The 27,519-nt window shown below is 44.9% G+C and overlaps 2 protein-coding genes across 4 annotated transcripts in view; one reads left to right on the top strand and one right to left on the bottom strand.

Annotated features, from left to right (window-relative positions):
• SUB1 (SUB1 regulator of transcription) overlaps positions 1 to 27,519 on the bottom strand; it is a 991,845-nt gene that overhangs the window by 479,911 nt on the left and 484,415 nt on the right. The window lies entirely within an intron of this gene.
• The window catches only part of LOC137422066 (ceramide synthase 2), a 90,017-nt gene that overhangs the window by 47,492 nt on the left and 15,006 nt on the right, over positions 1 to 27,519 (top strand). For all 3 annotated transcript variants that reach the window (XM_078772951.1, XM_078772950.1, XM_078772949.1), the window contains exons 2-4: positions 14,156 to 14,335; positions 24,398 to 24,512; positions 24,645 to 24,763. In XM_078772951.1, the coding sequence (XP_078629077.1) occupies positions 14,156 to 14,335; positions 24,398 to 24,512; positions 24,645 to 24,763 (414 nt within the window). The remainder of the gene's footprint in view (positions 1 to 14,155; positions 14,336 to 24,397; positions 24,513 to 24,644; positions 24,764 to 27,519) is intronic.

Here is a 27,519-nt window from a genome sequence, read left to right on the forward strand (position 1 = left end):
CTATACCTCTGTTTTTCAGGTCAAGCAATCCAATGGTGTCATACATTCTGTTGAAACAGTAATTTATCTCTGTCAGTATCTCATATTTTCAGATTTGCTTGCTTATTGTCCCCCGTCGCACAGCGGAGCGAAAGGGGGACTATGGTTTTCCCCTCCGTCCGTCCGTCCGTCCGTGCGTGCGTGCGTGTGGGCGTGCGTGCGTGCGTAAGCGAAGGACCGCATTCAAATTTGGTGTGTGGATGCAACCCACGTCAAAATCCAAGATGGCCGCCGCCATGTATGTCTGATGCCATGTATGTCTGAACCTTGTGAGCTGAATATCTCGAAAAATAAGCGAAGTACCATCTTCTAATCTGGTGTGTGGGTGTATCTAGGCACAAGCAAGAACGCTGTTTAAAATTGGGTGGCCACGTCAAAATCCAAGATGGCCGCCGCCATGTATGTCTGAACCTTGTGAGATGAATATCTTGAAAAATAAGCGAAGTACCAACTTCTAATTTGGTGTGTGGGTGTATCTCGGCATCAGGAAGAACGCTATTGAAAATTGGGTCGCCACGTCAAAATCCAAGATGGCCGCCGCCATGTATGTCTGAACCTTGTGAGATGAATATCTTGAAAAATAAGCGAAGTACCAACTTCTAATCTGGTGTTTGGGTGTATCTAGGCACAAAGAAGAACGCTATTGAAAATTGGGTCGCCACGTCAAAATCCAAGATGGCCGCCGCCATGTATGTCTGAACCTTGTGAGCGAAATATCATATCATAGCATGTTTTCTGCGTCTTCCACTTTGTCAACTCACATCACTTCACCAACGGGGGATCCAGGCGTAACGCTTGTTTATTCTCTGTCCCACTGTCCTTAACAGAAGCACAACTGTGTACACTGGAGATTTGCTTTGACACACTTGCATCTTTTTGTACAAGACTTTTTGCAGCCACATTTCAACAGTTCCTGACAAGCTTTGGCTGCCTCTGGAAGAGTGGTCCAGCATGGAGTCCATGGCGAATCATCTCTCACTCTCTCCCAACCCCATAAATCTGGCGATGGAACTTCGGGGTCTCCTATAAGTGACTGTCCCCAGATGTGCCCTGCCTGATAAACAGCCCTTTTCACATGCTGTTCCAGGGCATGTATGTAACGTTGGAGGAATGTTTTCCATCGTACGGTTCTGGGTGAACAACTGCTTCCTGGCTTCATTCCCATGGCTGAGTGCTGATGTTCGCTGATACAAGAGAGCAACATATCTCTCTATTTGGTCAAAGTCATCGGGAGATACCTGGCTTGGAGCATGGGATAAGTAAGCAAAAATAGGTTTGAGATGAGGCATACTGTGCCAAACAGCCCAAGCTGTTCTCTTTCCAATTCCACGGAAGGCAGAAACAGTATCGCATCCTGATATTGCGTGCAAGAATAGAAGACCCCATGATGCGTCATTGCCTAATTCAGCTGCAATTAGGTGGCATGGGATGTAAGGTAGTTTAGAACCATGACCAAATGCTACCCATATTTCACAGTCCTGTAGAACACTTGACACTGCAATTGCGAGAACCACCACATCAGTATCTGTTGCATATATCATCAGCTTGGTGAGTCCATTATGGAACGAATGGGAAGCATGAAACAGGAGCCGTGTGTCCGCTTCTTTGTGAGTGCAGGACAAGTCTGAGAGGTCAGCTATGGGAGATGATACAGCATTCTGGCCATGTGTGGAGATGACTTGCTTCTGTTGAGGAGTTTGAAACTCCTGTATTGCATTGGCTAGAAGTTGGAACAGACTGTCTTTGTTTGCATCACAGCGAAGGAAGTTCTTCCAGTTAACAGGAACATTGGTGTTGTTGTCCACCCGGACTTGATTACCAGATCCACGGTTCTGTCGTGTTTGTGCCTTTAGGCTGTCTTCCCTGTAGACATCCCAGACAACATCTATACGAACAACGTCTTGCAGCATGCGTTCTATATAGGGCAAGAACACCAATTGTGAATGATCCTGGAATGTTTTGACAGAAAGTTTGGACTTCTTCGGATCAAGCATGTGCACAAGGGCAGCGCCGTCAACAATTTTGACATCAACATTTGAAACAGATTCCGTTTGAGGTACCAATGACTCCAAGCATTCCATCAAGTCAGATTTGCTTGTTTGGTGCATGATGCCATTTGACGCCAACGATGGAGGCCAAGCATGATTTTCATGCCCGAAGAAGGCATCCATATCACTTTCTCTAGCTTGACACGATATATACATCCGTGAGAAGAGATGAACATCGTAATGCAGGTTGGAGATTTTGGAAGTGGATTTTTTTTTTTTTTTTTTTTTTTTTTAGTATACAAGATCGAGGCTCGTGAAAGAGCGAACATTAATCACACAGAAAGACAAACCGACACATAAAACATATAACATCGGGAGCGGTAGACAAGATGGGGAGAGAGGGGGAAGGACACAAACACAACATTTGAGAGCAGGGACCGAGAGACATGGAGACATCGAGAGATCTAAGAGAGGGCGAGGGCTTTGGGGGGGGGGGGCATGGGAAGGGGGCGGTGGGAGAGGTATAAAACATATGGACACTGCCAGGACTTCCAGGAAAGAAGTTGGAATTTCAAACAAGGTGGATCTGGGGTGAATTAGCGGGGGTAGAAAAGATCAAGGTTTTGGATGGGGGAAGATAAGAGATGGTGGTGAACAGATGATTTAAAGACCTGGAGGGAGGAGTGGGATTGAAGGGAGTGAGGGAGTTTGTTCCAGAGGCGGGAGAAAAGAGGAATGAAAGAGTAAAGGTGAGCAGAGAGCCGAGATTTCGGCAGTTTAACCATCAGAGGGTTGCTGGCAGATCTTGTGCGACCTGTAGGAATATTTGGGGGACAGAGCACAGAGAGAGCTGGGGGTGCAAGGCCGGAGAGGAGTCGGTAGAAGACAGAAAGACCACCTACCTGCCTGCGGTGAGTGAGTGAAAGGCCCTCAGAGATAGCTTCATCGCGGGAGATTCCAATAATTCTGAAAGCTTTGGTTTCAACAGCGTGAAGCCGAGCTAGGTGTGAGGCAGGAGCACCGGCCCATAGGGGAGAACAGTATTCCATTGAGCTGCGGATGAAAGCCTTGTATGTGGTGAGGAGCTCAGGTGTGCCGAGGAAGGACTTCGCACGACGGAGGATGCCCAGTCGGCGACTGGCTTTGGAGGCCAGCTTGGAAATGTGGTTTTCCCAAGAAAGATCATGGCAGATAGTGAGACCCAAAAGCTTGAGCGACAGAACTTCTTGGAGAGGATTGTTGAGAAAGTAGATGGGAGGGTTGTCCAGTCGATCTTTTCGGAGAGACATAGTAAGAGTGTGAGATTTGTCAGGATTGAAAGACATGTTCCACTTGTTTGACCAGTCTGTGATTTTGTCTAAGTCTTCAGAGAGTGAGGAGGCTGCAGACTGCCGATCTGAGGGAAGAGGAATGGAGCGGCAGAGAGTGGAGTCATCAGCAAAGAGATAGAGAGGATTTTCAAGAGAGTCAGAGAGATCATTGATGAAGACCAGAAAAAGCACGGGGCCCAGAACACTGCCTTGGGGAACTCCAGCCTGAACAGGAAGAGGAGATGAGAGAAACCCATTCAGGGCCACACGTTGACGACGACTAGAGAGGAAGTCCGCCAGCCAGGCGTGGAGATTTCCATGGATACCAAAGGAGGAGAGTTTGGTGAGCAGAGCGGGGTGCCAGACCGTGTCGAAGGCACGTGATATGTCGAGGGAGACAGCTCTAATTTCCTGTTTGGCATTGAGGACCTCCATCCATTGTTGAGACAGCAGAAGCAGCATGTCCAGAGTAGAGTGACCTGGTCTGAAACCAAATTGATGATCAGAGATCAAGCCATTGGAGAAGAGGAAAGATTTCATATCCGAAGCAATGATTGATTCCATGACTTTGCTGATAATTGGGAGAAGGCTGATTGGTCTGTAGTTGCTAGGATCTGTTTTTGCACCTTTTTTGTGCAAAGCGGTGATGATGTCTGATTTCCAAGCAGATGGCAGTTGACCTTGAGCAAAAGAGAGGGTGAAGAGAACAGAGAGAGGGTGAGATAGAGCAGCAGAGCAGGATTTTAGGACCCGTGGGCTGATGCCGTCGGGTCCAGTTGCAGAATCAGAGTCGAGGGTTGACAGAAACTTTTCCATCTTGTCAGGAGGAAAGGACACGGAGTCCAGGAGCAGCAGGGTACGACTGGGTATGGTGGGTACAGAGAGGGATGGGTTTGGGACACAAGATTTAGAGGCAAACACAGAGTTGAGGCATTCAGCTTTTTCACGTGCGGAGTCAGCTGTGTAGCCGTTTGAGGTAAGGGAGGGGATGGAGGGGGAACAAACACCAGAAACGGATTTGACCAGATGCCACCAGGATTTGGAAGAGGGAGACAGATAAGAGAGTTCGGTCTTGAGAATGGAGAGATATTGTTTACCTGGCTCTCCTGAGGGTGGACACACACTTGTTTCGGGCTTTGTGAAAGGAAATGAGATTTCCTTCCGTTGGATTTGCTTTCCAGGAGACGAAGGCAAGTTGTTTCTGGGCAACAGCCTCACCACAAGATTCCGTGTACCATGGACGGGAGGAAGGGTATGACAACTGAAGACGAGATGGGATAAATCTGTGCATGAGAGAGAGCAATTTACTTTGGAAGAATTCCCAGGATGAGTTGATATCAGAGGTGGTAGAGATGGGAGACCAGTCCAGATGATTGATGGCTGCTTGAAGACCGTGCCAGTTGGCCTGAGTGAAATGCCAGACTCGTCGACGCTGAGCAGGCTCCCTGAGGATGGTCAGAGAGATGTCCACTTTAACAAGGACATGATCAGATGATCCGATTGGAGCAGAAGAAGAGCAGCAGACATTTTCAGGGAAGTTAGTCATAACCAAGTCCAGAAGAGAAGATGTTCCGTTGACTGAGATCCGGGTCGGGAAATTGACAGATTGTGTCAGTCCCAGTGAGTCGCAGAAGTCCTTTGCTGAGGAGCCATGGCTGGTGAGAGAGGTACCCACACCCAGCCAACTGGCATGATGACAGTTGAAATCACCACATATGAGGAAGAGAGAGTTGGGATGAGTAGATAGAAGTTGGTCCATATTATCAGACAGCGAGATGTAGATGGAGTCATCACTGTTTGGTGGACGGTACAACACACATATGAACAAGAGGTGGGAGCGAAGGGGAAGCCGTAGCCAGAGGTATTCCTGGGGGTGAGGTGGAGAGAGTGCAGTGCAGGGCGAGTGAGGAAGAGAGTTTTTGATAAAGATAGCAACCCCGCCTCCAGGACGAGGCTCAGGTCTATCATACCGGAGGAGGGAGTAGCCCAGGAGAGATACTAAGGAATCAGAGACATCATAAAGGAGGAAAGTTTCTGTTAAGCAGATCACGTCTGGTTTGACAGAAGCAACCTGTATGGAGAGATCAGTTAAGTTTGAACGAAGGCCCCGGATGTTTGAGGTCCATACCGTTAATGAAGAGGAAGGGGGAGCATCAGATACAGAACAGGGGGGAGGAGGGGTAGGGTAAGATGTGGAAGAGGTGGAAGAGGTAGGGAGAGCTGTTGAAGGTGTGTCGGAGATTTCAGAATAGCTCGGAGAAAGGGAAGGATGGGGTGGACAAAAGGTTTGATGGTGATTGGGTGAGGCACAATGAGGTGTTATTTGAGGAGGGGGAAGAGCGAGGCAGAAGGTTTGGGGAGATGGAGGTGAGAGTTGGAAGGGGGAAGAAGCGGGGAGGACGCTTTGAGGAGGGGGAGTGAGAGGGGGGAAATTGAGAAGCAATGAGGGTGGGGAGATTTGAAGGGGAGGGGTGAGGGGGGAGTTTGGGAGGGAAGGGACAAGGGGAGAGATTTGAAAGGGATGGGATATGGGGGAGATTTGGAGGGGAGGGGTGAGGCAGGAGTCTAGGAGGGGAGGGGCGAGGGGGCGTCTTGGCGGGGAGGGGTGAGGGGGTAGTTTAGGAGGGAGGGGGCAAGGGGGGAGATTTGAAAGGGATGGGTGATGGGGAAGATTTGGAGGGGAGGGGTGATGGGGAAGATTTGGAGGGGAGGGGTTATGGGGAAGATTTGGAGGGGAGGGGTGAGATTGGATTTTAGAAAGTGTACGATTTATGGGAAACGAACATTTATTGCAAAATGAGTTTCTTGTGACCTTCGAGTTAAAAATACGTTTAAGGACGCTGGATGGAGGATGGAGTGCAGGAGAGTTTAGGGAATGTAGAAAAAAGGCACTATAGGAGATGGATATTTTTTTTGGGATGAATTGATTTGGTGAGCAAGTCGAAAGCAGCCTTTTAAAGAAGAAGAAGAAAAAGGTGTTATAAAATATGACGGAATACATAACTTGAGGGGAAAGTGTAAACATTGAAGGTTAATAACAGTGAAAACTATCTGGGGAAATGGGGGAGAAACACGTGGTCGAAGAACGAACGAACGAATAAGAATGAATAAACGAATGAGAACAGAGAAGGGAATTTTTTTTTTTTTTTTTTTTTTTTTTTTTTTTTGAGTTGAGATTTACACAAGGAAGTAGGCTATGGGTGAAAAGACTGGGAATACAGAGAACGAAAGTTATTGGATCACAAACGACGGACCGCTGAGAGAAAAACAAAGCCTCAAGGTTGTACAGTGTACACTGTACAAGGCCTCAAGACACGACACGAATTAACACGATTTTCAATACAGGTATGAAAGATTTGCACCGAAAAATCTTCGTCGGGACACAATATACGTACAACACCATAAATAAATACAGTTTTAACGAAAATACAAATGGGAACAATCACTTAACTTCGATTTCAAATCGTTCGCGACGCGGCAAAGGCCTTGCTCGTGACACGGCAAACAGACGATCAATTTATGAAAGATAAACACCGAGAAACAACCAAAGTTGCACACAATAACTTCACACACCGAAAGATAAATACAGTTTCGACAAAATACAATTGTGAACAGACTTAACTTCGAAAAACGTGGAGACCGTGTGGAGCTTCGAAAATCCCTCCCACCGTCCCACCGAATGAGGACTTCGCAGGTTTCCTTCCTGAACTAGAATTTAACAGAGGCAGATTGTTCTTATGTATGGTGTCATTGAATGCAGTGATATTGTCATTGATACGCTCCGCAACAAATTTCTGGTACTGTGTTTTGCCTATGTCTTCTGCAGACCTTATAGTATGTACCACACTGTTGCCAAGTTCCTCCATCACATCAGTGACGCTCTTGACTTCAGATAGGAAAGTATTCTGCACACTTGGTATTTGTTCATGGTGGCTTTCTATGTCCTTCTTTTTCATAGAATGTTTGTCATCATACTCCATTAATAGTCTAGCTGTTTCTGGACCTGCCACCATCCACCGTCTCAGTGCTGCTTCATTTTCAGTGATATACCTATTACGCCTCCATCTCCCTTCACCATTGCATTCAACTGTTCAAGAACCTGATCATGGGCAAGCGCTGAGAACTTGTGCCTGGTTTTCTGCATAACAAAGTTGCCTTTGAGGAACTCTGCATGTGAGGTAGGGCAGTTAATCTCGAGGGCAAGTAGATCTCTTACATGAACCGTCATCCAGCGAGCATAGTGATAATGGTCAAGAGTGAACATCCATGGAATAATCATTCCAAGTGACTCCACATATGCAACATATCTTTGTTCACGCTGTGATCTAAGGAACTGTAGGAAGAGGAGTTCCAACTGCCACACTTTGTACCATTAATCGAACTGAGGATGCTCTGACGCCATCTGCTTACACCACTCATCATAGTGCATTTGCTCATCGTCTGGTGTGTTGATTTGATACTCAGCATATGACCTGTGAAGAAGAATGAACAGAGCCGTGCTGTTACTTGATGTGCCCATTGACCTCTGGATGTGTGTGAACCTTTCAACCAGAGCTGGTTGATTTCCCTTTTCTGTTTCCATGGAATATGCTGGAGCACTTGCACTGCGAAGGTGCTGTTTAAGTGGTGATTGAGCTAATTCCTGACCAGCTTTTGCTTGTCGCTTCCTGGCTCATTCCACTTTTAATAATAATAATAATAATAAAGGAGTCTTATATAGCCCCATCAAGCAGAGTAAACGACCCTCATGGCACTTTACATTATCATGCGAATGCACACACACCGCACAAACATACACACACACAGACACACCTTCACTCTTGCCCTATTCCTCTCCCTCCCCATTGAAAACCCACAGATGTGTACTCCCCCTCCTCCTCCCCTCCCTCCCCCGCACATGTACACTGACATACTCTCGATCTCTGTCCCACCTCAAACCAAAGGGAAAACAGGACTTAGACTTTGAAAGACTTGTGAAACAGATAGGTTTTGAGGGAGGTTTTAAAGGCAGGAAGAGAGTCAACATGTCGAACAGAGGAAGGCAAGTCATTCCAGAGCAGAGGTGCAGCAAAGGAAAAGGATTTCTCGCCAAACGACTTGGTGCTGGTGCGCGGCGGCTCTGAGGTCATAGAGTCGTCGCTTGAACGAAGCCGTCGCCGAGGTTCATAGAGAGTGAGCAAATCGGAGAGATAGTGAGGTCCCGTTCCACGCAATGATTTATAACATAGTGTGCACATTTTGTATTGCACACGAGCAGAGACAGGCAGCCAGTGTAAAGATTCAAGCAGCGGAGTAACATGGTCAGACGTCTTCGCCTTACAGACAAGACGAGCGGCAGAGTTTTGAACCTTTTGTAACTTATCCAAGAGAAACTGAGGGCAGCCAGCATACAAAGAATTACAATAGTCTAGCCTTGAGAGGACAAGGGCACAGACCAGAGTTAGAGCAGCTTGAGGAGTAAGAAAGTGGTGAATGGATGCGATCTTTCACAGCTGAAAGTATGCTGATTTGCAAGTTTGAAGTACTTGCTTGGAAAATGTCATGTTACAGTCGAAAACCACACCAAGGTTCTTGGCCGACGAAACAAAGTTTACATCGGTTTCACCAACATGAATAGTGGTAGGAAGTGAACATTGTAGAGGACATCTGTGCGATCTTACAATCATAGACTCTGTTTTAGCATCGTTCAGCTGAAGTTTGTTTTGGGTCATCCATGCCTTCACGTCGGCAATACAGCCTTCTAACACTTCAACAGTGGGCACGATTTGTTGAATCGTGCTTCCTTTGTACAGCTGATTGTCGTCCGCAAAGGCGTGGTGATCAACTGAATGTCTGGCAACAAGATCAATTAGAGTGAGTGTACAAAAGAAAGCGGATAGGTCCCAGGACTGAGCCCTGGGGAACGCCAAAGGAAAGCGGAGAAGGGGCTGATTTCTGGCCATTGACAACAACTGTTTGCACTCTATCAGTAAGATGGGACATCAGCCAAGAAAGGGGAGTACCAGTTATACCAAATGTGATTTCAAGACGACGAATTAAGACACTATGGTCAATCGTGTCAAAGGCGGCAGACAAGTCCAAAAGAGCAAGAACGGAAACCTTACCACAGTCAAGAGAGGTCAGAAGATCATTGGTTATTCTTAGGAGAGCGGTCTCGGTGCTATGGCCTGGTCTATATGCTGACTGGCGAGAATTGAAAAGATTATTTGAAACTAGATGGTCATTCATCTGTGATAGCGCAATTCTTTCTGTGATCTTTGACAGGAAACTGCTTTATAATCGGGTTTAGTCTCTTGGTAACGGCCCGAGTTGCAGCTCGCTTCGCTCGGCGCATTCCAATCACGCTGTGGCCCGGGTGGGAGTATTTCCTCGCTTACGGCCGGTGGTAGTACTTAGGTATTAAGACAAATTGGGCTTACAACCCTACTTACCATCGACCGGAAGTGACGTCATACCCCCAGGACCGGTCGGACGGCCAGCTTAACAGGACAAGGGGATTAACCCCCCCTTGCTAACGGGAGTGCCGTCCCCCGCATCCGTAACAATTTTTGTTGCATTACACAGAACGTAGCAAGCTTTATGCTACTTAGCTCTGTGGGTAACAAGCGTTTCCCCCATGCCATCACCATCATTGAGTCTTGATACATCAATTTGTTTAGTTCATGAAGGGAAGATACCAACCTCTAATCTGGTGTGTGGGTGTGTCTAGGCATAAGGAAGAATGCTATTGGAAATTGGGTCACCACGTCAAAATCCAAGATGGCCGCCACCATATATATGTCTGAACCTTGTGAGCGAAATATCTTGAAAAATAAGCGAACTACTAACTTCTAATCTGTTGTGTGGGTGTATCTCGGCATAAGGAAGAACGCTGTTGGAAATTGGGTCGCCCTGTCAAAATCCAAGATGGCCGCCTCCATGTATGTCTGAACCTTGTGAGCGAAATATCATATCATAGCATGTTTTCTGCATCTTCCACTTTGTCAACTCACATCACTTCCCCGACGGGAGACCAAGACGTAACGCTTGTTTATCGTGACTTTACAATGCAAATCAAATGTTTGTTCGGGTTGAAGAGTTTCCATGTTGCCCGCAGACTTGTTCCGGATCCGTGTCATATTGACTGCTTGGGCCTGGTGATAGCTCTTTGACTGCACTCCGAGGACCACGAGCCCGATTGAGCTTTGGTTGTTTGTGGGACATCTGGTAGTTTTCCTGCTGTTTTCCAGCAATCGTTGCACTATTGCAGGCGTTTGTTTTCTTGTTTAACTATACAGAATGTCCGCAAAGTTTTTTAACTGATCTGACGTATGTATACACACGATAGGAGCTGTAAAACTGTAAATAGCACATGAAAGTATAATTTATCAAGTTTTATTAATGTTGTTGTTAGTGTTGGCCACATTTACAATGGGCCATGTCATTGGCCACTTCGTTCACCTGACCCGTGATTGCTTGTCCACCTTGTTCACCTGACCCGTACTCACTGGGCTACATTTTATGGGGTTGGTGAAACTGTTGCTTACTCATCAAAACGACATTGTGTGGATGAACTTCGGGACACGATCACAAACGCAATTCATGAAATTCCTCGGCAGCAATTGGAGAATGTTTTCAACAAGTTGGAGAATTGGATTGAACGGTGTATAATTATAATGTTCTCAAAGATGGCGGTTTTGTTGAAACTTTAAAATGTGAACTGTAAAAACTTTATGAATTATGCTTTGATGTGCCAATTGCAGTTTGTTTCTATCGTGTGTACGTCAGATGAGTTACAAAAGTTAAAAGTAGCACAATGACCTGATGGACAACCTAAGTACTTTATTGTCCCCCGTCGCACCGCGGAGCGAAAGGGGGACTATGCTTTTCCCCTCCGTCCGTGTGTGCGTCCGTCCGTGTGTGCGTCCATCGGTGCGTGTGTGCGTGCATGCGGGCGTATGTGCATGTGTGCGTAAGTGAAGGACCGAATTCTAATTTGGTGTGTGGGTGCAACCCAGGTCAAAATCCAAGATGGCCGCCGCCATTTATGTCTGACACCATGTATGTCTGAACCTTGTGAGCGGAATATCTTGAAAAATAAGCGAAGTACCAACTTCTAATCTGGTGTGTGGGTGTATCTAGGCATAAGGAAGAACCCTATTGAAAATTGGGTCGCCACGTCAAAATTCAAGATGGCCGCCACCATATAGCTGTCTGAACCTTGTGAGCGAAATATCTTGAAAAATAAACGGACTACTAACGTCTAATCTGGTGTGTGGGTGTATCTATGCATAAGGGAGAATGCTATTGAAAATTGGGTCGCCACGTCAAAATCCAAGATGGCCGCCTTGCGTCTGCCACTTTGTCAACTCGCATCACTTCACCAACAGGGGACCTAGGCATAACGCTTGTTCAGGAAGACTTCTGCCATGTCGGAGACATTGAGATGGCATTTTGAAAACGAACAAGGAAATCGTGTTCTGTGAGCTCCATCATCACACATTGCCAAGATGGCGGCTTGTAGTATGAGTGGGAATGAATCAATGTGGATTGGACTTCTTGTTTATTTCAGTGTTTTGTCCCCAAATGATCTTGCATCATTGAACAGGTACATTTTGTATTTCAGGAATCTTCTTCGCCGTTGTGGAATCGTCAGGTCGTCAGTGATGGTTGTAATGTTAGTTAAACCAAAACGTGAATAACGAAGTCGGTGTACCTGAGCCAAGTTGTTAAAGGCAACGTTTTCCTTGTGTTTCCTGAAATTGTGATTGTGGTAGTCGTGGTGTTTCTTTCTCCGGGGTGTGGTGCCTTGACGTTTCGTTTTTGATGTGTATTAACGTTGTTAGGACGATTCCCATCTTGTTTACCTCTCGTGCGTTTGTCACCTGGCCTTCCACCTGTCGCTTACCTTTACCGTGCCTTGTAACCATCGCACCTGTGGCTCCGTTCCAAGTCTTATTATAAACTTCTCGTGTAGCTTCGCTAATAAAGAAGAAACAATGTCTGGGTTGTCCTCATGGTTTTCCCATCCTAACGGAGGCTTGAATCCCATGTACAATATCGATGTGTTTGTCCGGATTGTCTATGAATGGCCATGTACATCACCTTGAAGATCACAACGAGGTTCGTATTATTATGCCTTCCTCATTTATTTTGTTCTATTATTTAGAACTATTATTATTTATATTTATTTATTCTATTATTATTTATTTATTTTATTTATATTATTTTATTTAATATTTATTTATTTAATATTTTTTTTATTTATTTATTTATTTTCTTTATATTATTTATATTTATTCTTTATAATATTTTTTTATTTATTATATATATATATCTTTTTTTTATTTATATACATGTATATTATTTTTATTTATTTTATATAATATTAATTTATTTATTTTATTTATATTTATTTCTTATTTATATTATTATTTATTTCTTATTTATCTTATTATTTATATTCATTCCTCATTTATATTGTATTATTTTGTTCCATTTATTAGTCCCCTACCGGTGTACACCGGAGGGGACTATAGGTTTGCACGCCGTCCCTCCGTCTGTCAGTCCGTCATGCAAAGAACAGTTTTCCGGACTTTTTTTTCTAAACGCTTAATGCTAATGATTTCAAACTTGGCACATGGTTTCCTCATGATAAGTTACAGGTCAATTGCGAACTTCACGACGTTTCGATCATTTTTAACAAAGTTATGGCACTTTGAACTTTGGTAATTCTGATAATTCTGATGATCCTTAAAACTCAGTGCCATTTTAAGTTTTAATTTCCTTTAAAAAAGATTTTCTCTGCAATAATAGGACCGATTGAGATCAAATTTTCACCATAGGAGGAACTCGGTCTGTAGAATATTTTAATGGTAATCATGACGTCAGAGGTCACGTGGTTCGGGCGCCATATTGTTTTTCGTGAAAACACGAAAACCCCTTTTTCTCTGCAACGGCTGAACAGATCGAGGCCAAAACTTTGCAGGCAGAATCGCACACCCATGACGAACAAAAAAGTCAACGAGCATGACGTCATGCGTCACATGGTTTCAGAGTTATGACGTTTTTAAGCATTAACCTTTAAAACCGTGCTCCTCCCTCATTTTTGATCCAATCGAGGGGAAACTTCACAGATCTGTTCAGCACTAAAATGTCCTTTTGGAATTTGCGATAGGGCACGTGGTTTGGCAGATATCGTTAATTAAACGAAAATATTTTTTTAAATGGATATCTCTTGAATCGCTAGTACCTCAGACCGTGAGTTGGTAATAATTTATATAATTCACACAGTGCAATACGTGCAGGCCGCTCCACGGAGCGACCTTGCTGGCTTATCAACGAGGCGAGGCGTGACACACGTGTCTCAGCATACCTCAGATCAAGTTTGAAAACCAGCATCAACCGTGCATAAATTTGCATATTCGATCATTTTTGACAAAGTTATGGCACTTTGAACTTTGGTAGGGGACATGTATTGCAGCACAATACTCAGAATGCTTGTTATTATTATTATTTGTTCGTATTATGTTTATTTATTTTGTTCATTTATTATGTTCGTATTAGTGTATTCCAAAACAATTGGGCAAACTAAATCTTGGAAGTGGGCAACACACTTTCAACCTTTCATGGTGAAAGAGCCACAGTGGTCAGAGCTGGTGGTTATTATTGGGTAAATAACTGGACACGTGTGAACTTTGCATGAATTTAGCTGCTTTAGCTACCAGCCGTTGTCGTTGTCGTTGCAGCCGTTGCAGCCGTTGTCGACCTCATGATGTTGTTGAGTAATTTGTAAGGAAATTGTGCTCACTCTTCGGGACGTGATGTCATCCCGTACAGAATGGCAGCTTGGCTATACGAGTCGGCGTGGGACGAGCGCCTGTGGTTGCCGAAAAATCTGACATGGAAGGATCTGGAAGAGAAACCAGAGTTGAACCTCATGCCACCCCAGTGCCACCAGCTACTTTCTGCACTACCATTGGCTCTTGCTTTCATCACCTTGAGATACGTCTTTGACAGGTAAACCATGTCCACAACTAGTTACTTGTGTAATTTGACTTGATGTACTTTCCAGGATTTTGATAGTCAAACAGCAAGGTGCGTGGGTTACCTTACTTACCTTGGAGTCCTTTTGTGTGGGTTTCATTCCTGATTTAACTATGAACTGTGGAATGGTCCTTTGTATGCAGTTTCAAAAAATGCGCCATTCCTCAGATGCACATTAATCTGGGTGTCCCAACTGCTAGCATCAGGTGGTGACAGGTAGACGTTAAAGATTCCATGGCTGTTATAATCCCATGATCCCACGCATTAGATGGTGGCAGGTGGACGTTAAAGATTCCATGGCTGTTATAATCCCATGATCCCACGCATTAGATGGTGACAGGTGGACGTTAAAGATTCCATGGCTGTTATAATCCCATGATCCCACGCATTAGATGGTGGCAGGTGGACGTTAAAGATCCCATGGCTGTTATAATCCCATGATCCCAAGCATCAGATGGTGGCAGATGGACGTTAAGGATTCCATGGCTGTTATAATCCCATGATCCCAAGCATCAGATGGTGGCAGGTGGACGTTAAAGATCCCATGGCTGTTATAATCAAATGATCCCAAGCATCAGATGGTGGCAAGTGGACGTTAAAGATCCCATGGCTGTGTTACGGATTCGTCACTTCCGTTGTGGTGGTTTGCATCCACTGTAAATATTGCTGATTCCATGTACTATTATTGTTTTCAAAAGGTTTATTGTTCATGAACTGTTTTCAAAAGGTAAAAAAGTTAATGTTAAAAGAAACAGGAAACCGGATCAGGAACCGGACGACGAAGACGAAGAAGAGGGGAAGAAAAAGGGCGGAGCGAGTGAGTCGGACAAGAAAGCCGAGTCGCTCCGAGTTCTGAAGCGAATGTTGGCGAGCAAGAGTCACTAGCGAACTTTCGGGTTTCCGGGAAAGGGATTCCTGCGACAGAGTTGTCATCGCTGTGACCGATCAACCTGCGTGTCAGGTTTTTGGCGGTGGATTCCGAGGAGAATTATCGCCGGGCCGTTACGTCTCAAGAGCGGGTCGTCGGCTATTTTGACTCGCGCAGGACTTGTGCTTCGCTCGCGGTTTCGTCTCTTTTCGACCATTTTCACCGCATTCAGACGTCGATCTGGGGCGTGTGTGTGACGTGGCTTTTTGAAGGTTACTTCGTCCATACCCGAGGGTGTGATCTCTCAGTTGCCTGCAGGGCGCCTTTGGATTTCCCAGTCGCCTTGAGGGCGCCTTTGTACAGCTTCGGCGGTGTGACTGTACTTGCCATCCGCACGGGATTCTGGTCTCGATTGGACATCGTTCTGGCGATCACTGGAGCGAATCAACTTCGTCTTGAAGCCGGGAATAAGAGACTTGGGGAATGTTCTTGTTTCACTCACTTGGAGCACAGTGAGTTATGTATTACAAAACTGATGGTACCATCATAGGACATATTGATTGTACTTTTGAATAATAATAATAATAATAATAATTCATTTATTTTGTATAGCGCTTTTCAAGAAGCCCAAAGGCGCTTTGACAGAGTGGAAAACATAATGCATAACAATACATGAAAACAACAATTGCAAAAGACAAGAATCAATAGGGAAATATTTAAAGCAAAAGGAGGGAGAAGGAGAAGAGATAGTCAGGGGTTAAATGCTGTGGGTTGAATGTTGAATGCAGTGCTGAACAGGTGGGTCTTTAGTGATGTTTTGAATGTGGTGAGTGAGGAGGAGTCTCTGATGGTGTGAGGTAGTGAGTTCCAGAGGGTGGGAGCAGCGATGGAGAAGGCCCTGTCCCCCCAGGATCTGAATTTGGTCCGGATGGAGGGGGTCAGGAGGTTGGTACCAGCAGAGCGGAGGTTGCGGGTGGATTGCGGAATACTATTGTTGTACTGTTATTCTTGTGTGATCTTAATACAATATTTGTTTGTGAGTAACAATTGGGGTGGCTTCTCCGTTGATCTTTGACACACAGAATAACACATTTTTCTGCCGTGACTCCTCTCGGGGCTCGGAGGTACACTGTGACCAGGGGGTCGGGGAGGAGCACGTAACAGCTGTTATAATCCCATGATCCCACGCACGCACATTGTCCTTCACAACGAGTAAGCGGGTTATCCCCAGCATCCTGGCTAAATTTCATATCCTCGGACAAATCAGCCCAAGTCAAACATCAGGTCTGGCCACCTGGATCATGAAAATATTTCAGACAAATTTCCCCATGGCTGACCGCACAGGAATATGGGATTAAGTATGGCTGTCATGACCGTTAAACTAGTATTGGTGGTAGTAATAGGTGTGCAAGCATATTCCTCCCAAGTTATCATATTCAAGGGTTATCATATAGCATGTAGTCCATGGAAATTTTAGATTAAAAACTATAACCAAGTTTGGTCATCTTACAGGAGAGATGTTTTGAGTGAAATTAAGGTTTATTTATGATACGAAGATTGTGAGAATAATATATTGTTGTGGGAATGACTTATGGGGGCTAACTTTGCATCATGCAGTACAGGTTAATTATCTCCCATATTTTGTGTACTCGAGTAAGCGTGAGGTAATTTAATTGTGACATAAGATATGCATCGTTTTATGTATGGAAAGATTTCGTCTATCCGCCCACAATGTGTGTGACTAAAAACGCCATTCCTTGAAACCCCCTTTTAACGTTCCCACCTTGGGAATCTGTCTTTTATGTTCTTTTTATAATTTTGACAGACCATCAGGTGCGAGTTTAGGCGGGAAAGGTTGCCACCACCATCCCGATCGGTCCCAAAGCACTGGCACCATCTGGGTGAAAGGTCGGGGAAGGGTTCGCCACACCACCAAACTGACCCTCGGTCCAACAGCGGCCGAGCAGCGAGGGGCTCAGTGCATCTCTAATGTGGGGGGGGGAGGGAGGGCAGAAGCTATAAAGGTGGGGTGCAAGCCGAGTGGGGTAGGAGATGCATGCGGAGCCTGGTGAGAAACCTGCACACGAGCTGCCTCGGGGGTTGTCTCCCCAAAACGAGTCTTTGCTGCTGTAGCCTCGAGCCTCGTCCCCCCCACACGGAAAACTGCGACCACACTCCCCTTTGTGCCGGCTTCCATCCACGGCCACGAACTGTTCCCTGCCTGACCGTGTCTCCACTTGGGTCCAGCCAGATGCAGTTTGCGGTATTTCTGTCCTGTCTTTCTCCAACTTGTCTATCTATTGTGGAATTTCTGAGGCTTTAAATAATTGCATAATTCAGGTTCCCATTCGTATGTTGACTCAATGGTGCATATGGGATTTTTGGGGCTGTTTATGTATGGGATGGGTGGGTTTATGTACATTCACGTGAAAAAGTAAGTACACCCCATGTAAAGTTTTGACCTTTTCAACATATTTCAACATACAGCTATTTGTTCTTCATTTCAACAATATTGATAGATAAAGGTGATATAATATAACAAATATCATGAAACATTTACATTTTGTAGTCCATTGTATAATTTAAATAAACATAAATGCTAATTTCACAAGTGGAAAAAGCAAGTACACCAACAACAACAACAACAACAACATGCATTTTAAGGCCATTTCCCCTGCTAGAGCGGGAGTTAGCACCCGAGGCACAGGGGTTAGCACACCCTTGGCTCTAATAGGTGGTATTGCCCCCTTTGGCAGAAACAACCTCAAGTAGGCGTTTCTTATAACTGTCTACCAGTCTCTGACATCGACTGGGAGAAATTTTTACCAACTCCTCCATGCAGAATTCTTTCAGCTGTGTGATGTTTGAGGGGTTTCTTGCATGCACAGCTCGTTTCAAATCCCCCCACAACATATCAATGGGATTTAGATCCGGGCTTTGACTTGGCCATTCCAGAACCCGCCATTTCTGTCTTTTCAGCCATTCCTTGGTGGATTTACTGGTATGTTTATGGTCATTGTCATGTTGCAAAGTCCACCTTCGGTTGAGCTTCAACTTCCGAACAGATGGCCTCACATTATCCTCAAGCACCCTCTGGTACAATCAAGAATTCATAGTGGATTCTATGATGGTGAGCTGCCCAGTCCCTGATGCAGCAAAGCTGCCCCAAACCATAATATTTCCACCACCATGCTTTACAGTTGGTATCAGGTTCTTGTGGTCAAATGCTGTCTTTGGTTTTCGCCAAACATGTCTTCTGGTACTGTGGCCAAACAGCTCTACCTTTGACTCATCTGTCCAGAGCACATTGTTCCAGAAGTGCTGGTCTTTGCTGAGGTGTTCATTGGCAAACTTTAGTCTTGCCCTGATGTTCTTTTTGGACAGCAAAGGTTTCCTCCTGGCACACCTCCCATGTAGATCAAATTTGTGCAGCCTCTTTCTAATGGTAGACTCGTGCACTTTGACATCAACAGTGACAAGAGCTACCTGTAGGTCCTGTGATGACATTCTGGGGTTCTCAGAGACTTCTTTCAGCATCTTGCGGTCTGCTCTCGGGCTGAACTTGCTGGGGCGGCCTGGCCTGAACAAGTTGGCAGTTGTTTGGAATCTTCTCCACTTGTAGATGATCTTCCGGACAGTCGAATGATTGATTTCAAATTGTTTGGAGATCTTTTTAAATCCCTTCCCAGACTCTTCGGCATCTATAACCTTCTTTCTGAAGGCCTCAGAGAGCTCTTTTGATCTAGGCATGGTGACGCCACACACTTCAACAACAAAGAGCAAACCAAACTAAATGTCTGAGGTTTAAATAATACAGGTTCCTCCAAGATCATCTCTAACGATGTTCTAATCATTTGCACCTGAGCTGGTGCACCTGATTCTAATTTTAGGTATTTGAAGTAGTGATAAATGTAGGGGTGTACTTACTTTTTCCACATGCGAAATTTGCATTGATGTTTATTTAAATTATACAATGGACTACAAAATGTAAATGTTTCATGATATTTGTTATATTATATCACCTTTATCTATCAATATTGTTGAAATGAAGATCAAATAGCTGTATGTTGAAATATGTTGAAAAAGTCAAAACTTTACATGGGGTGTACTTACTTTTTCACGTGACTGTACGTATGGGATTACTGTTTTGCTTCCTTTTGTATTCCTTCAAGAAACTTTAAAACCGCTTGGTCTCGGAGTGAATCCAGATAGATCTGATCGCGATTACAATTCTCAACTTCCGAATTGTAAAACTGTCCGTTAACTGTCCGTTAAGGGAGCCTGGTGTTGGCTTAGCGGTTAGGGTGCCTGCTTGGGATCCTAGGATCCTGGGTTTGAATCCTGATCGATCGCTGAATTAACGCCAGGGGGGGTTGACTCAGCCTGTCATCCTTCCAAGGTCGGCAAATTGAGTACCAGCTTGCTGGGGTGAATGATCACAGTGTGTACCCCGATTTAGAATAGGCACACCGTATCCCTGCGCATCGTAAGAGGCGACCAAGGGTTGGGGTCAGGAAGGGCATCCGGCCATAAAAACATTGCCTCAAACAGGGAACCATGAGCTCATGGGGACCGCAAGGCTAACCCTCGCTCTAGCGGGGAAAATGGCCTTAAAACGATCATTCATTCATATTTATTCAACTGTCCGTTAAAGGACCGCTTCCTTCAGAAGCGCCGAGTATCGGTACCGGTGTGTACCCCGGTTTAGAATAGGTACACCGTATCCCTGCGTGTCGTAAGAGGCGACTAAAGGGGTTGGCATCAGGAAGGGCATTCAGCCATAAAGAAACATTGCCTCAAAAAGAGAACCATGACAATTACGACTACACATGGGCAGGGTACAGCCCGAAGTACCCCGTGGGGGACCCCACTCCCTCTCGTCAAAACTCAAGGTGGGGAACCCGTTCAAAGCAAGGGTGGAAATCATTCCATTTATGACGACGAAACGTCTGATGCCCGATGTGGAGATCGGTTTCTGAGGTTTGGGACATGGAATGTAGGGACAATGACCGGGAGATCAGGAGAAGTGGTGGAAGTATTGGTCAGAAGAAGAGTGGACATATGTTGTGTGCAGGAGACGAGATGGAAGGGAAGTGGTGTGAGAATGGAGAAGGGTAGGCAGGGACAGAAATACAAGTTTGTGTGGCAAGGGTGCCCGGAGGGCGTGAATGGTGTTGGTGTCCTGTTTTCTGAGGAGTTTGTAGACAGTGTGGTGAGTGTGACTAGAGTGAGTGAAAGGTTGATGATGGTGAAAATGATGATTGGAAAGCTCTTGGTGAACATCATCTCGGGATATGCCCCGCAGGTTGGTCGGATCGATGAAGAGAAGGACAAGTTCTGGTGTGCTATAGAGAAGCTGATGGAAAACATGAAAGATGAGGAAGTTGTTGTGGTAGGAGGAGACCTAAATGGACATGTGGGAAGGAGTATGGACGGTTTTGAGGGAGTTCATGGGGGTTACGGATATGGTGTGAGAAATGGAGAAGGTGAAAGGATTTTGGAGTTTGCTGATGGAGCTGATTTGTTGATTTGTAATACTTAGTTCCAGAAAGAGGATAATAAGCTTGTTACATACACGTCAGGTGGGTCGACGACAACCGTTGACTACCTGCTGGTGCATAGGCGAGATAGGGGGCACCTCCGGGACACAAAGGTGATCCCGGGGGAGGAGGCTGTTTCACAGCACCACTTGGTTGTCTGCGACATAAGGGTGAAAGGCACGAGGAGAGCTCGGCGGGTGAAGTACCAACCGAGAATGAAGGTGTAGAGGTTGAAAGAGGTGACAGTGAGGGAGGCATTAAAAGAGAGGCTGAGTATGGTAGAGGATGATGTGGTTGAGCTTGAAAGTGGTTGGATGTCAATGAAAGATAGTCTTTTGGGAGCCCTTGGTGAGGTATGTGGATGGACAAAAGGACCACCAAGGCACTCGGAAACATGGTGGTGGGATGATGAAGTTGGAAAGATTGACGAGAAGAGGAAGAAGTTAAAGGAGTGGCAGAAGGCGAAGGGTATGGGGGCAGAAAAGGCATAGCATGAAAGTTATAAGGCAGCCAAGAAGGCTGCAAAGAAAGAGGTAGCAAAGGCACAGGAGGCATGTAGGGAAATGTTCGGATAACGCTTGGATTTGGAAGAGGGTCAGAGAGCGGTATTCAGGATTGCAAAGCAGATAGCGAAAGAGAGGTGTGATGTGATGGGGGTGAGTTGGTTGAAGGATGAAGTGGGGCAAATCGTTGTGGACCCAGATGAAATTAAAGGAAGATGGAAAAGATATATGGAAATGCTGTTGAATGCAGAGAATGAATGGGATGGCAACATAGAGAGTAACCCAGTTTTAGGACCGGCAGAGAAGATAACCGAGAAGGAAGTTGAGGAAGCGATAAAAGCAATGAAGAGTAGAAAAGCGGGAGGGCCAACGGGAGTTGTGGGAGATATGTTGAAGGCAGTGGGAAATTGGGGTGTGAAGAGAATGACAGAGCTCTGCAATCTGGTGGTGAAAGAAGGCCGCATTCCAGTGGATTGGGAACTGAGTACCCTCGTCCCTCTATACAAGGGGAAAGGTGACCCTCTGGACTGTGGCTCGTATCGAGCGATAAAGTTATTGGAGCATGGAATGAAGGTATTGGAAAGGGTGTTGGAGAGGAGGATAAGGAAGAAAGTGAAGATTGACGAAATGCAGTTTGGATTTATGCCAGGAAGAGGAATGATAGACGCGCTTTTTATTGTGAGGCAGTTGCAGGAGAAGTATATGGAGAAGAGGAAGAAGTTGTTTCTTGGGTTTGTTGATCTGGAGAAAGCATTTGATCGGGTTCCACGTGAAGTAGTGACATGGGCATTGAGGAAGTTAGTAGTGGAGGAATGGTTGATCAGAGTAGTGATGGCAATGTACAAAAGAACGCGCACAGCTGTAAGGACAAAGGACGGGAACAGTGGTGAGTTTGAGGTGAAGGTGGGAGTGCATCAGGGGTCGGTACTAAGCCCACTGCTATTTGTAGCTGTGATGGAGGTGCTGGCTCAGAACGTAAAGGAGGGTTTACCGTGGGAGTTGTTGTATGCAGATGATCTGGTGTTGATTGCAGAAAGTATGGATGGACTAAAGGAGAAGATGAACAAGTGGAAGGAATGGATGGAGACAAAAGGTCTGAATGTGAATATCGGAAAAACGAAGGTGATGGCAAGTGGTAAAGCATGTGGTGAGGTGGAAAGAACTGGGAAGTGGCCGTATGCTGTGGGCAGGAAGGGTGTCGGAGTGAATTCCATTCAATGTACAATGTGCGCTGAGTGGGTTCATCAAAAATGTAGTGGTTTGAGAGGGTCATTAACCAGTGTGGCAGCTACATTCAAGTGTAAGGTGTGCACAGAGGGAGCTGCAGATGGAGGAAATGTTGAGTTGGATCTTGGAGATGGCGTGAAGCTGGAAGGTGTGAAAACATTTTGTTACCTCGGAGACATGCTGAATGGAGAAGGTGGATCAGACTCGGCAACGGTTGCTCGAGTGAGATGTGCATGGAAGAAGTTTCGGGAACTGAGTGGCGTGCTGACGAGGAGGGGAGTGTCGTTGAAGCTGAAGGGAAAGGTGTATGCTGCATGTGTGAGAAGTGTTATGATTTATGGGAGTGAGACATGGGTAATGAACGTAGAGCAGCAACGGAGGCTGGAAAGGGTGGAAATGCGAATGGTTCGGTGGATGTGTGGAGTATCGTTGAGAGAGGAAGACAAATGATGAATTGCGAAAGATGATGGGAATAGAGCCTGTGATGGATGCTGTGAAGAGAAACAGGTTGAGATGGTTTGGTCATGTGTTAAGGAAGGATGAAAGTGACTGGTTGAGAAGAGTGATGGAAATGAATGTAGAAGGAAGTAGAGGACGGGGAAGACTGAGAAAGACTTGGTTAAAGATGGTCGAAGAAGAAATGCGGGCAAGGGGGTTAACAACGGGAGATGTAGAAAATAGGGCAAAATGGAGAAGATTGTTATGGGGACCGCAAGGCAAACCCTGCTCTTGCAGGGAAAATGGCCTTAAAATGGCTGTTGTTGTTGTTGTCCGTTAAAGGACAGATTGGATTCGGGCAATTGGCGCCCTAACGAGGCCATGACTATACCTAGCGACTACGTTCGGTCGCTATTAGACAACATGTGTACGGCACCGAGCTCGGCATATCGAAGGGCTAGAATTGTCCCATTCGGCACGGTATCCTGGTGGACAGGCCCATAATTCAGCCCGGAATGACCAAATTAGTCGGCCGACGTGACCGCTTTGGCATGTTTCACCAGGGTTTTGAGCCGGGCAAATGAATGATCCCACCAGCTCCAACAACATCATGCTGCTTGATTCGTGGGTCATCAGGTGTTTGAACGGCTGCATTTATTAAATGACGAACCTCCCATCAGTACAAACCTGTCCTTGTGCAATATTTCCGACAGCCGTTCGAGTTTTTAAACACGGAAACAGATGCGACACCTTGATTCTTAAGTGTTATTCGTGAATAATTTTGTGAATGAAGACAATAAATCTGTGGCGATTGGTTGGCAGAAGGGTCTGAGGTTGGTTGCATTCGGTGTACCCACCTTTCGTGCTGCTAAGGTAAGATGTTTTGTCGTTACTCCTTTCCGCAAGCCTCTTCGGTTTTGTAACGGATTGCCACAGGAACATTGTTATCATGGGACACCAGGCAGAATTCCTTTCTCTATCTGAAGTAGTGAAATTAATTTTGCACCGGTCATCGCTAGGTAGGCCTGAACATGGATTGCAGACCATCGAGTTTGTTGTTGATGTTGGTTACTCCATTGAATTTGTGACGAGTGGACACCTTGTTGAAAACACAGCACTTTACCTCTTTGAGAAGTGGTATCAACCAATTGCCAAAGCAAAACTACTCTTGGCATTACTCGTTGGAATATCTTTGGAGCACAGAACAGGTATGACATAACAAACACTGTGGACAAGGAATGTTCAATGTAGCCTCAGTAGTACCTGCACATTAAGTGTTTAACATCCTCCACATGTCCTTAGTTTAACGAGTGTATTCATTATTTTGTCGGACGTGCTGTGTGCACAACCTATGTGGATTAGTGGTTTATGTGCTGTGTAATTTGTACAGGTGTGTGGTTTATTTATTTGGTTTTTAACTGTGAGGAGAGCTCACGTGGTGTGCCGTGATGTTTTGTAGGACCATCGCCCTCCCCTTGGGGCGGGCGTTGGGGGTGAAAGAGAAAGTAAAACGTCTCGCCATTCCAAATGCTGAATTGGAGAGGGTGTATCAAGTGCGGAAACAACCAAATCAGGTGTGTATGTTGCTGCACGTACCACCTTCCCATTCAGTACCTGTGTACATTCAGAAACGGCTATCTTTCCGACATCATTTGTTGGGAATTTGGTGTTGGTCATTATTCTTGTTTGTTTTTTCATATTTTCAGGGGGAGCTTGAAGGATTGGCCAAACGCTCTGATTGGTCATTGAGGAGGGTTGAGCGTTGGTTTCGCCAAAGGCGCAACCAGGATCGTTCAAATGTCACAAAGAAATTCTGCGAGGCCAGGTGAATGATGGTGGACAGAGGTGTGGAACCTGCCAGGTGAATGTTGGTCGATAGAGGTGTGGAACCTGCCAGGTGAATGTTGGTGGATAGAGGTGTGGAACCTGCCAGGTGAATGTTGGTGGATAGAGGTGTGGAACCTGCCAGGTGAATGCTGGTGAATAGAGGTGTGGAACCTGCCAGGTGAATGTTAGTGGATAGAGGTGTGGAACCTGCCAGGTGAATGTTGGTGGATAGAGGTGTGGAACCTGCCAGGTGAATGATGGTGGATAGAGGTGTGGAACCTGCCAGGTGAATGCTGGTGAATAGAGGTGTGGAACCTGCCAGGTGAATGTTGGTGGATAGAGGTGTGGAACCTGCCAGGTGAATGTTGGTGGATAGAGGTGTGGAACCTGCCAGGTGAATGTTGGTGGATAGAGGTGTGGAACCTGCCAGGTGAATGTTGGTGGATAGAGGTTTGGAACCTGCCAGGTGAATGTTGGTGGATGGAGGTGTGGAACCTGCCAGGTGAATGTTGGTGGATAGAGGTTTGGATCCTGCCAGATGATTGGGGAAAGGAGGAATGTGAGAAAAGGAGAGGTGATCATAGGTTTACTCATTATTATTAATATCACCAGAGGAAGAGGGTATTGAAGCTGGGTCTGTTTGTCTGTCTGTCTGTTTGTTTGTATGTTTGTCCGCATAGACCGTGAGTTGGTGTATGAATTACATTGGACCCCTAAAGCCACCCACAACCCTCCGACCCTTTAGACTCACAAAACCCTGTTAGATCCCTAAGATCCTGTAGAATGTTAAGATCAGGTAGACCCTTAAGACCCCATTATGCCCCATAGACCCCATTACACCCATTAGAACCCTTAGACCCTTTAGATCCTGTTAGGCCCTTTAGAACCTCCAAGACTCGTTTTTACCTTTTTAGACCTTCACACTTTTCAGAAATTTTAATACCCTTTGTACCCTCTTTTCTTTTAGACCCTTTTAGACGTTTTAAGACAATTTACACCTTAAATTCCATGCTTTAGACCCCTTCGTTTTAAGACCCTTTAGACTATTTTGACCGACCTTTGAGACCCATTTAGACATTTTCAGACCTTTCGACCTTCAGACCATTTGACCTTTACAACAAGACTATTTAGACCTTTCATTTAATACATCCTTCCATTTATTTACCACACAAAACAAGTCTTGGTGAGGGTCTGCAATCTCTGATTGCTCTTTCTAGTTATTATTTTCCTGTGCAATTTTAAAGTGCAAATCATGATATTGAGATACACGCGCACACACACACACACACACACACACACACACACACACACACACACACACACACACACACACACACACACACACACACACACACACACACACACACACACACACACACACACACACACACACACACACACACACATATATACATATATATATACATATATATATATATATATATATATATATATATATATATATATAGATATATAGATATATATATAGATATATATATATATGTATATATATATATATATATATATATATATATATATATATATATATATATATATAGATATATAGATATATATATAGATATATATATATATATATATATATATATATATATATATATATATATATATATATATATATATATATATATATATTTACATTGCAGCCTCAAAATATCCATGTACCAAAAATAATATGAAGAACATGAAAGAATATATATATATATATGTATATTTATTCCTTATACAGGTTTGTTCACTTAAGAACCTCGTGTTTTGTAAGGTGAAGTTTTATATTTTTTAATTACAATTTTCTATCATCGAAACCTTCTCTGTAGATCGCTGTTATTGGACAGGATTATATATATATATATATATATATATATATATATATATATATATATATATATATATATATATATATATATATACTGAAACGCAAAATAAACTTACCACCTTTGAAACCTTTAAATATCAACAATAACACTGCGTGTAGTAAATGTGTGAACTTATTTGTGGACAATAGTGTCCTCACTGTCAGACAAAACGGTCACGGATGGTCACTTGAACCTTCAATGGTCACTTCATAGCACAGCTGTTGAACAGCCGTTTTGACTGTCAGTGATTAGCCAAGGGGTACGGGATGATTTTAATGAGCTGCACGTGATGTCTTGATATTGGCCTTAAAAAGGCCAGTGCAAAATGGGCATTTCAATCAACATGCCACGATTGTCAAGGGATCAACGGCAGCGTGCCCTGGGCATGCTGCAAGGCGGACTGAGCTACCGTGAGGTGGCACGTCGCCTTGCCTGTTCACACCAGACGATATCGGCCTTGGTGGACAGAGACACCCTCCACAACTCTGCAGATGACAGACCTCGATCAGGGAGGCCAAGAGTCACCACTGCAAGGCAGGACAGGCAGATGGTCCGAAGTCACCTGCGGGATCGATCCCGTCCAGCATCCCGCACTGTGGCAGAAATTCCGGGGCGTGCAAACCCACGGATCTCCAATGATACTGCACGAAGACGACTGCATGACGATGGTCTGACTGCCAGAAGACCATACAGAGCAAAAGAAACTTACCACTTGTTTGAAATGTCATAAAATTGTAACAGTTCAAAATAAAACAAACCAACAATTGCTAATTGAAACATTGGCATTTTATTGATGACATGTCAAGTTTTTGACCAAGATACACCATCTCATCAGTTTGTTCTACAGTACAGAACAGAACAGGGTGCAATGTCAGTCCCC

This window comes from Myxine glutinosa, chromosome 2, assembly GCF_964187855.1.
Source record: "Myxine glutinosa chromosome 2, kmMyxGlut1.1, whole genome shotgun sequence".
Classification (NCBI taxonomy): Eukaryota; Metazoa; Chordata; class Myxini; order Myxiniformes; family Myxinidae; genus Myxine; species Myxine glutinosa.